The 11,372-nt window shown below is 34.0% G+C and overlaps 1 protein-coding gene across 1 annotated transcript; it reads left to right on the plus strand.

The window, feature by feature from the left end:
• Window positions 415–3,890, plus strand: LOC18595631 (protein YIPF6 homolog). The gene is made up of 3 exons (XM_007023677.2): window positions 415–1,070; window positions 3,166–3,240; window positions 3,446–3,890. The coding sequence occupies exons 1-3, from the start codon at window positions 555–557 to the stop codon at window positions 3,704–3,706; spliced, it is 852 nt and encodes a 283-aa protein (XP_007023739.1). The 5' UTR covers window positions 415–554; the 3' UTR covers window positions 3,707–3,890.

An 11,372-nucleotide genomic window follows, 5' to 3' on the forward strand; every position in this document is an offset into this window, starting at 1 on the left:
GATAGGTTCCTATCTCGATTTTTTTTCATTTGTTTTTACTTTCTTTAGCTTTTTTCTTTTCTTTTTCATTGGTAAATGATATTTCTTTCTCTCCAAATGTCCCCCAACCTTTTAATTGGAGCAAGTACAATGCTTATTTAAGCTTTTAGCAAGGTAACATTGGAAACTACTACTTAGTGCTAAAAATAAAAGTTTTAAGGACTTAATTACATAAATTTATAAAGTTAAAGGTCTATCATCGCATTTCCTTCAAATAATTGTCCAAAACCCCGACGTCCGCACGCTAGTGCTCCTACCGTATTGCCATCTAGTCCCACTCCTTCCACGTTTCTTCAATCTTGTTTCACAGTCGCGTCAACCCCTAAACGACATCGTTACGCACTACCAACTAGACTAAGGCAACAAACAATAACTTTCCAAGAGAGAAGGGCAAATGAAAATAAAAATCAAAATCCCAACTAACGATTCGAACACGCACGCGCAATAGCTTCTCGTTCATTTCTTCCTTGTCTCGGACTCACATCTCTTTTGCCTTTGTTTCGAGAAAAAGAAAAATGTCAAATTCGCATAGCGACACGATACCTCTTCACGCGTCGTCCCAATCGGACATCGACGAGATCGAGAATCTAATCAACGCCAGCGTCCAATCCGGCCCCGCCACAGTCCTTCCGGCCCGTCCTCCAAGCCCACCACGGGCCTCCATACCCGTATCCTCTTCCCCCTTCATCCAATCCAACATCCCTCCTCCGCCTCCAGTCTCATCCTCATCTTCCTCCAATCAGAAAGTGCCGTCTGTCCCTGCCGCCCCTCCCCCTCCTCCACCTGTTGGTAACTCTAGCAGCATCGTAGCGACCGGGTTCGGGCCTCCGCCCAACACGCTAACGGAGCCTGTTTGGGACACGGTGAAAAGAGATCTGTCGAGGATCGTGAGTAACTTGAAGCTCGTGGTATTTCCGAATCCGTACAGGGAAGATCCAGGGAAGGCGTTGAGAGATTGGGATCTCTGGGGTCCTTTCTTCTTCATTGTCTTCTTGGGGCTCACGCTTTCTTGGTCCGCCTCCGTTAAGAAGGTTTGTTGTCAAACTGCATTTCGATTTATCCCCTTTTTCTTTTTTGCATTTTTATCTTTTCTCTTCTTTGGTTTGATAAATTCATTTGATATGCGTATAATTAATTTCTTATGAAATTTTGACTCTTAGCTGTTAAAAGGCGGTAAAACTTGTTGTAGATCTCGCAAAAGATAATAATAAATCATGGTAGGTTTTAGAATAAGGAGTTCAATTTTGAAACGTTCCACTATTCTGTCTTGTTACTTGCTTTTTGCTATTTGCTTATTACTTCTTAAAAAGTCGTTAGGAATTTACAAGAAAATGGGAGGAACCAAGTTCATAATTGATAAAAAGAATGAACAAATCAGTAAAATGCTACACTGGGTTCTAACATAATTGTTCGAGCTAAAACTAAAATTATGCATTTTTTTCTCAATTATTTTAAAATTATAATTTCCTTTTTCATCAAAATGCACTTTTTGACTTTTGCTTTTGGAAGCAAAAAGCAAGTGCTAGAAGCAATAAACAAAACAACCACCTTAGTGATACCATCTCTTTTTTTCGTGAATGATACCTCACAACTAAATTTAAAAGGTGCTTTGCATTAGTGATTTGAATTGTAAGTATTCATTTTAGATTACTATAATTAGCAGTTGGTTGTGGTAATCAGCTAATCTTGTAAAAAGGAGCTTGTTGCGTAGATGAGGATTTGATTGGGATAAGGGTTGTAAATAACTTTATCCCTTTGATGGATGGACTGAAGCTGCTGTTACTGATGGAAGATTTGGTTTGCTGCTAATCTTTTTCTATTTAGCACTTAACTAGCACATTGTTTTGGTACCAACGACCACTGCCACATTATATTGGTATTAGACAAGGATTCTCCTGTAAATAGATAGACCTTGTCTGTTATTTCTTTTTCCCCTTTCATGCACTTGGATATTTTCTATTCCAAATTGGTCTCCATCATTTAATAGTTTAAAATAGAGCACAACGACCCAATAATATCTATGCAGCTGACCTCACATCAAGAGAAAAGGCTTAGTTTGTAATTGCTGTTGTATTTGATAATTTTGCTAGTGTTTTATGTAACATATGTGTTAAAACATTGTGTGACTCCTGTGGGCTGTGGTTTGGAGATTTTTTTTATGGTAACTCTAGCCTTGAACTGAGGTTGCACTTCTTGGGATTTTTGGCCAAATCTATAATCTATGCTTCTTTCTAGTAGTATGTTTATTGTTAATCTCAGCTGCTCCTATTATCGTTTGTAATGTACGGTTTTGGCACTTTTGATAAGCTTATTAGTATTGGAATGCCAGCCATTCTCTGTTGATCATTCCCTGTCCTTCAAAGACATAGAATCTACATAAGATCTAATACTCAGCTGCTCCTATTATCATTTGTAGTGTGCAGTTTTGGCGCTTTTGATAAGCTTATTAGTATTGGAATGCCAGCCATTCTCTGTTGATCATTCCCTGTCCTTCAAAGACATAGAATCTACATAAGATCTAATACTCATCAGTCATTACTTAGAAGCTAGATGATTAGGACAAACTTTTTACCTTAAATGAGGTTCTCACTTAATGTAGGTGGCCTCATCTTTTACTTGCTCATCTGTCTGCATAGCTATATGTTCTATTGCTTGTGCATTTGGCCTTTTCTGTTTAGAGATCGAGATGATCATATCTACCGATGAATATTGAGGTTGATCTAGAACAGTTTGAAGATAGCCTGAGTTGCTGGGTTGCCTATTTCTATGAAATTCCTTCAAGACTTTTTGATGCATGATGATGTTGCTTTACATTTTGAAGAGATATCATCTCTTCCTTTTTTTCCAATTATTTGTGATCTCGCTTCTTCTTGTGTCATATTTGTGAATTGTGATTCATCTTCCTGCCTTATTTTTTCTACTTGTTTTCTATAACCAGACATTGATATTCTTTCAAGTTATTTCTGTTATGCATATTTTTTTCATATGAAAGGCATCTGTTACGTTTGTTTCTGGACCTTTCATCCTTTTTCCCTGATATATACATCCGATTTTCTGTTTATTATAGAAAGTATCATAGTTTTCGGTTAGTCAATGCTAACTTTTTCTCCTCTTAAAATATTCCAGTCCGAGGTATTTGCTGTTGCATTTGCACTGCTTGCAGCTGGTGCTGTAATCTTGACGTTGAATGTACTACTACTGGTAATGGCCTCTATCCTTTACAGCGTAAAATTTTGACTATGTGAGCATGCTTTTGAAATTGAGTTAAATGTTATATCTGGTCTGGAGGAATGCCCGTTTTACTTATACTTAGATACCATTATTTTTGAAATTTTGGTATAGAAAAGCTTGCATAGATGGTAAGTGTGTGACTTCTGCTGAGGTTTTTTCTTCTACACTGTTTCAGGGTGGGCACATCATTTTTTTCCAGAGTCTGAGTCTTCTAGGGTATTGTTTATTCCCTCTGGATATTGGAGCCCTAATCTGTATGTTGAAGGACAATGTCATAGTCAAAGTGATTGTGGTCTGTGTGACATTGGCTTGGAGCTCATGGGCTGCCTACCCTTTCATGAGTTCAGCTGTCAATCCCAGGAGAAAAGCACTTGCACTCTACCCTGTTTTTCTTATGTATGTATCAGTTGGTTTTCTTATCATTGCCATTGATTGAAAGTCGCTTCCCCTTCAGGGGTTCTGCACGAGTTATGGAAACTTAAAATGGAGTTACATAGGAATGTCATGTGGTGCTTAATTTTCATCTCATGTTACTGTATTTTTTTGACCCGACACAATATCTTTGAAAGCTCATTTGCCAAATATGATATAATAGCTGTATCAAATATTTTTGTGATCTACTACTTTCTTTCTCTGTTACTTCTGCTCTCTTATTTTGGGGATGATCCGAACCGTTTTCTTCTCTTTTTATTTATTTGTTTGTCTCAGACCTGAGCCATGCCATGTCCAAGGACTTGATGTGCCTAAAATGTTCTCAAATAAAAGTTATGATCCATCATCTTTCATCCTAAAACTTGGTTTTCTGATGAATTAGGAGCAGAAGATGAATCATCATGCGCTTAGGGATGGGTATATCTTTTGGGTTCATTAATAAAAGGTCAATTAACCAACCATATGATTCAATAAAGGTTTGTTGTAGGCCAAGTAAAGTGGCCATCTTATGATAAATAAAAGAATAATTATAAGTATGACAAAAAAAATTGTGTGCCATTTGTTTATTCAATTGGTTTCGAGAAGATTTTGAAGCAAACCAAAGTATTTATTATTAAATAGAGAAATCTAAACCAAATTAAATTTTAGTTCTTTAAAATTTGAACTAGTAGACAATTCCTACCATTCGATATAGTTGAATTACTTCGTTTCTTTAGAAAATTTGTATTGTAAACACTACATTCAATTTTTTGATTTGCGAAAATTTTTTGTATCTACCTATTTAGACTTTAAAAAGAAAAATAATCATTTTTTTCATTTCATACAAAAGAATTTTAAATTAATAAAATGGATAATATTTTAAAAAGTTGGTATACGATTTAAAAATATTTAAATAAGTCATTATTTTTTATTGTGTTCATTCATTTGTACTTTTATTTCAACTCAAATAGTTCCTTATAAATAATGGTTGACAACTATCTTTAGTCAAAATACTGCTTATCATTATATATCAGGTGGTGCTAATATAGCATATTAATATATCATAATAGATGATGATGTGACACACTAATGTAATAATATGATATGACCATTTGACATTTTTACCCTCCATGTGAGCACCACATGGGTATAAACTAACAAATGTCGTTTTAATTAAGGACAATTAATCAACCATTAGTCATAAAGGCCTATTTGACACAACATAAAAATACAAATACTTGATTAAACGCAATAGAAGAATAAGGTTTATTAGAATTTTCGTAATTAGTTTAGGAGTTTTTTTAAAACATTATACCTTAATAAAACGATTAATTCAATTTAACTCACTATATTTCATACATTAACATATAACTTGAAATCAAAGGGCTAAATATCCAAATAAGCCCTTGAACTATGAAACCTTAACTTTCTATTAGAGGATAAAATGGTAGAACCTTAGGTGAGATTGTAAAATTCTTGTTTTGAACCCATATCTTAAGCTTTTACCTCTGAAAAATCTTATGTTTTGAGTTATTTAGTGATTTGATAAGTAGTATGGAGAGAAGAGTCAAAATGAACATGTTTTCAAGAGAATTTTTTATATTATAAAGTAAAAGTATCGATAATTACAAAAGAGATTGTAAAGCATGACTCTATAAAATACTTGTCATGATATACATGTGTTGGATAGCATGTTTGCATGCTAGGAGAGTCCCGAAGAATTTACAAAAGGCAGTATTGTACCTAGAGGTATAACAAAGTTGATTTAAGCCTTGAACTAGATCAAATAGAGATCTTAGGGTGAAATTGAAAATTTTAAAATCCCAAAATAACTTAGAATGGTGATTCAGAGTTCAAGGACCCATTTAGAGTCAAATTGAAAATTTCACTATTTAGAGGCAAAATGGTAATTTTGCCACTCGAGGACAAAATGGAAAATCTTTTGAAAGATTTTGATCATATGTGACTTATTGGAGTATGATTTGAGGTTGAGAAGTGAAAAATTGTAATCTCGATATTTTTCAGAGCATAGGGGTAAAATGGTAATTTTGCCACCCCAGGGGCAAAACAGTAATTTTCCACCACCAGGACACTTGTCCAGCACATGGATTTTATCCAATATTATCATGGATAATTGAAGGAATTTATATGGTGGAGAGAGAAAGCTTAATAGTTAAGAAATAAAAATGGACCAATAATGTAGTGACATGTGTCAAGTTTATAGCCATTATCTATTTAGCTTTAAAATAAGTATAAAATCAGCCTATTTTCCTTCATATGGCCGGCCAAATAAAGAACAAAGAAGAACAAAAGGAGAAAAGAAAAACAAAAACCCTAAGTGTAGAATTTCAAGAGACAAGTGTGGGAAATTCAAGGAAACAAGTGACAAAAGGTAAAATTTCTTGATTTTGACTTGTGATCTACCTTTCCCATGCATTTTTCCTTATTTTTCATGGTTAAATTTTATGTTTTCATGGTGAATTCATGGCTGGTCAAAATGGTATGGAGAGAGAAAGATGTTGGATTGATTTGATTTTAAGTTATGTTAGTGTTTTTAGTTAGTTTAGCATATTTAGAAACAAAACAACAAGAAAAGAATTCATTTTCCCCCATCACCATCATTGGCCGAATTTTCTAGGGAGCATATTGTGGTTGAAATTGATGATATTTCATGATATTTGGGTGATAATTGATGTTTGGTGAGGCTAGAAATTAAATGGGAAATTTTGGTGTGAAAATCTGAATTTTTGCTCAACGTATAGACATGTGTGATTATTGACCCGAGATTGATAAATTGATTTGGATAATTTACGTATAATTGGAGTGTAGAAAGTGAGAAGAATTGATTTGGAGTTAAATTGAAGATTTTAGCCAATTAAATCGAGAATAGTGCGAATTAGGTCGAATATCGTATTTAAACGGCTATTCGGACATTTTGCATCACATTTTGTGCATTCATATAGATTTATAGAGCCTGAAATAGTTTATGATAAATTGACATAATTTATTGAAATTCGTGTCACGTATGATGTATAGGTGGTGAGCCTTCTAACAAGAGTAAAGAGATTGTGCCCGAAGATCGGGAATAGGAGTATATCGAACTCCTAGTACTGTGAGTAACCTTATCATCATTTTAATTATCTAAAGTATGATTTTAATCGGTTTTGGTGGAATTTTATGAAAATGAGTTTAAATGGTTAATTTTTGGTTTTACAAATAAAATATGTTTAAATAAAATGATTTTATAAATTGTCTTGAAACAAAATAACGATTTTGAAAAATAGAATATTTGGAGACCACTGGTTTGTTGTAGAATTATGATTGTTTACATTGATTAGCTTATGATAAATTGAGCATGATTGGCTGGTTGACAATTGTATTGAAATACGGATTTAGTTGTTTGCCTTGAAAGGCTGTGAATTACAATAATTGTCATATCATGTTATTGAGTTTTATTGATTGGTGGGATAATTATTAGCTTATTGCAGTAGGCGAGTTTCCGTGGACTAGCCTATTAAAGGGGCACGGTAAACCCTGTTATATTTTACCTCGGTTGGAGAGGCGAGTAGGGTAACTCTCGAGGTGTAACTTTTAGAGTTCACTTCACGCCAAACCACCATGTGAGGGGGAACTCGGCCAACGCCAATGAACGGCTATATTTTCAAAGTAAAAACATGATTTATGTGTTCATAACTTTTTAACAGCCTTGGCGGACTCAGTTGAGATAGCCTTCAATCGAGGTATCCCTGATAACTGAGTATGATAATGATTTTGGCACGAGCCAAAGTTTTAAGAAGTTCATAAGCCATACTGATTACTTGATTTAAATAAATTGATTTCATTTCGTTGAAATAAGTCGAAAGATGATAAATTACAGTTTGATGAAATGTTTTAATAGTCTCCTTTTACTCGCCTTTAGATATTTTAAATGATATTTGTTTACTCATTGAGATTTTATAATCTCACCACCCTCATTTCCACCAATTTCAGGCTTGGAATAGATTGTAAATAATTGATATCGGCGAGGACTACAGTTGGACTTGTCACATCCAAAAACTGTAGGTTCATTTCTTTTGATACTTTTAGTCATTCGTGGGCCCACGTGTCACTGTAATTTAAATTTTATACTTTGGTTATCTGTATTACAGTATGTAGGAATTTATTTTACTTTTACGCTGTAAAAATTATTTATGCAGTGCTCTTAAAATATTGTTTTATGAGAAAATTGAATATTTTATTCAATATTTTTATTTTATACTAATAGTCATAATTTCATTTTAAACGAATGTTTCAGACATCCAAATTTATTTTTGATTATGAAATATGTGTTTTCCACTTACATACTACATTTTTAACTGATTTTGAGATTTTTGGGAAAAATGACCAAAATACCCCTATGAGACGAAAATTATTATTTTATTTGTTTTAAGTTGAAAATTGCTTAAAATATTTTAGAACGCGATATTCAGCAATGATTACTCACAGGGGAAATAAGAAGATGATATTAAAGCCTTACGGGGTTCTGGTTGACATTCTGGGTAATGAGTGTCAATTGGGGCATTGCGACGATTGTCACGGGCTCGAGGAGAGTTTCAGGTCATGACAATTTTAGTGGTATCAGAGTTTTTGGTTTTAAAGATTAGAGCTTTTGGGTTTAAAATTGTTTCAAAGTTGTTTTAAAAACTACAGTGTCAGTGTGGCCCAAGTTAAGTTAAGTTAAATCAGGTTAGGTTGAGTAGAATACATGCATCAGCATATAGAGCCTGAGGTAGCCTAAACTTTCTTGTTTCCTCTTATAGATCTTATGGGAGCTATAAGAACTCATGTTCCCAGTAATCCATTTCCTTGTTAATGTCATGCAAAGGTCATAAGTAGGACCGTTGTTTGGGTTTAAGATGCCACCCATGACACAAGCCAGTGTTGAAGAGATCTTAAAACGAATGCTCCTTATGAAAGATTAATGAAATGATATATCCCTCCGATTATGGATGGAGAAATTTGGAGTTGGACTAATAGGTCGTGATAATTTACTCATTTGATGGAGTTATAATTGAACTCATGGTTGTCAATTGGAAAAAGATTTGGGGACTATGGATTGTATTGGGGTTGATATAAAGGAGCATGTGTGATAATGGTAATAAGGGGCGTACTTTGGTTAGAATGAATAGTGATAGTTGTAATTCACTTGGAGTGTATAAATTAAGCATTGAGGTAAGAGTAAACCTATACTTATGTGCATGAAGATAAGAACACTATGTTAATTGAGCTTGTTATGCCCATATAAAAGTGGTGTTGATTTCAATTAAGAGATTGTGAGATTTCAAGAATTGATTGGACCTATTATAGTTCATGGATATAAGCACGTGAATTAACTCGAGAGTAAGTATCAATGATTATTACAATTGATGTGTGGTCATGAAGTAAGAAGTTAGTAAACAAATCTGCTCTAAGGATGAGCTTGAACTTTGCTATTCATAGTAAGGAAGAGCCAAGAAATTAAAGGACTAGATGTGGAATTGACAGCTTGAGGTTAAATGACTTGGAAATGTCGAATCTAGTCTAAGTGCCATATGAAGTTCTATAATTGAGATTGATATACGAATTACTTGAAAGATCAATTTAAAAGTTTCTTCGATTCAAAGTGTGGCCTATGATACGCATGATCAGTCTTGAAGGTGATCTCCCTAAAGTAAGGAATTTAGAAAATGTTGATGTTTGGATATACTCTAAGAGAGAGAGAACTTCTGTATCCTAAGTTTAGGCCAACTTTGATCTTATGATCGCAAAGGCAAGGTGTGATAACTAAGTAAATTATTCAATTAATAAATGTGATTGGTTATTGATGAATAAAGTCAAGATCTTAAAATTAGTGGCGTATAATTTGATAATTATGTATTTAAGAGTTATTGGAGACAATTCCTTCATCAAATTTGCACTGTATGCTATGATAAAGGCATATCAATGTTAATATGGAAAAGGTGAAATTTGAAATTTCAGTTGCAGCTACAAAATTTGAAAGGATATAAGTGACGCTTATAATGGATTTTTGATTCTATGAGGATTGTGAATATAAGTGTAAAGAAAGATGAAGGTATGAGATATCGATGAGGAATATCAATGTTAAGTGATGAAGTATGAATAACGAATTACAAGTGTTATAGGATGAGATGAATTTGAAAATATTGACTTTACCTAATTTATGTGATGAGCACAAGAAGATATAAATGGTCATGGAAATTGTGACGTAAGCTTGGAGGGAAACCAAACGGTTGAGAATGATTAGTGTAGTAACCTTAAATATAGATGAATAACATTGATTAAGTAAACTCCAACAGCCACCATGCCGGGGTGCTAAGAACACTTCATGTCTAGGACGCATGAATAAAATGAGACAGATGTGAAGTTAAACTTACGAGTTTACCTAAAGTCATTGAACTTGATTCTAAGTTTTGTTAATTGAAGTTTTAAGGTTTTGGAAGGTATCGATATGAATGAGTTAAAGCTGAAATGGTTAAAGGCGTTCCCTTCGGGGGGAACAAAAAGGTCTGGGGTTCGAAACTTGGCTAGAAGGTCCTGTAGGGCTTGTCGTGTCGCCCTTAGGTGCAACGGAAACAAGTAAGTCAAGTGATGGGGACCCAGACATAATAATACCTTGGAGTGGGCCCCAAAGAGGATGCCACATAAATGGCTAAGTTATGGGTTAAGTGATCACATGTTGTGAGACATAAGTTTAAGATATATATCCTCAAGGAAATACTCAAGAGAAGTTCTGCCGTGGATCTTGTAAAAGCAAGCACTAAGTTATGTAATTATAAAAAGAAAGCTATAAGCTGAGAGTGATATTAGTATTAATATTGAAAAGTACTTGAGGAGAATCTAGTTTTAAGTCTTGCAATTTCAAGTACAATTTGTAAATTGGTTAAGGAAGAATGATGTTATATTCATATGAAAGAGTGGAACTTTATTAAAGGAAGCGTATGGAAAAGCATAAGAGAATATATTAGTTTGACTTACTATAAGAGGTCAAAAGTTGGATGGCCATGAGTGGCTTGTAAGTAAACCAAGAATGTATAGGTAAGTGTGTAAGGGAGCTATGATCGATATATAAGGGTAGAACTTTAATGATGAGATGGTGTTCACTGCGTTAGACCTTGAACTATAAAATATGGATATGTATCCATCTTATGAATACTCTGATGTGATAAATTTGAAAGACTTTTCGCAATGAGAAAACATTAAAGCTTAAGGAGCAAATGGCTATACAGTCAAGTTAGACTTGTGACTGACATGTCATACAAGTATGAGGATGGGATACAAGTATAAGTATACTTCGAAATACTAGTTTGAGGCAATGATTATCCTATTGATTTATGGACCCGATGAGGTTCTGGTCTTGAAATAATTGTAGACGCAAAGCACAAATTGTGAAATGTACTTCCCCACAAGTTTCAATTTATTTTTAAGTAATTATCAAGGCAAAGTATTTGATAATGGTAGGCAAAGGTTGAATTGTGTTTCGAATGTTTAGAAAATGAGGATGATACGGTTTGATTAAATGACACTATTATGTGTAAGGGAATAGAAACACGCTACGGGGACTGTAAAGATCTACTTAGAAAAGAAATGATGATTCAAAAATTCAAGTACTCATGTACAAGTAAAGGTTTGGTGATGAGATATGACATAGGGTT

Source organism: Theobroma cacao, chromosome 6 (assembly GCF_000208745.1).
Source record: "Theobroma cacao cultivar B97-61/B2 chromosome 6, Criollo_cocoa_genome_V2, whole genome shotgun sequence".
NCBI classification, from domain to species: domain Eukaryota; kingdom Viridiplantae; phylum Streptophyta; class Magnoliopsida; order Malvales; family Malvaceae; genus Theobroma; species Theobroma cacao.

Coding starts and splice junctions, on each gene's coding strand:
- LOC18595631 (XM_007023677.2), top strand. CDS start 555: ATGTCAAATTCGCATAGCGACACGATACCTCTTCACGCGTCGTCCCAA. Junction 1,071..3,165: donor GGTCCGCCTCCGTTAAGAAG/GTTTGTTGTCAA, acceptor AAAATATTCCAG/TCCGAGGTATTTGCTGTTGC. Junction 3,241..3,445: donor CGTTGAATGTACTACTACTG/GTAATGGCCTCT, acceptor ACACTGTTTCAG/GGTGGGCACATCATTTTTTT.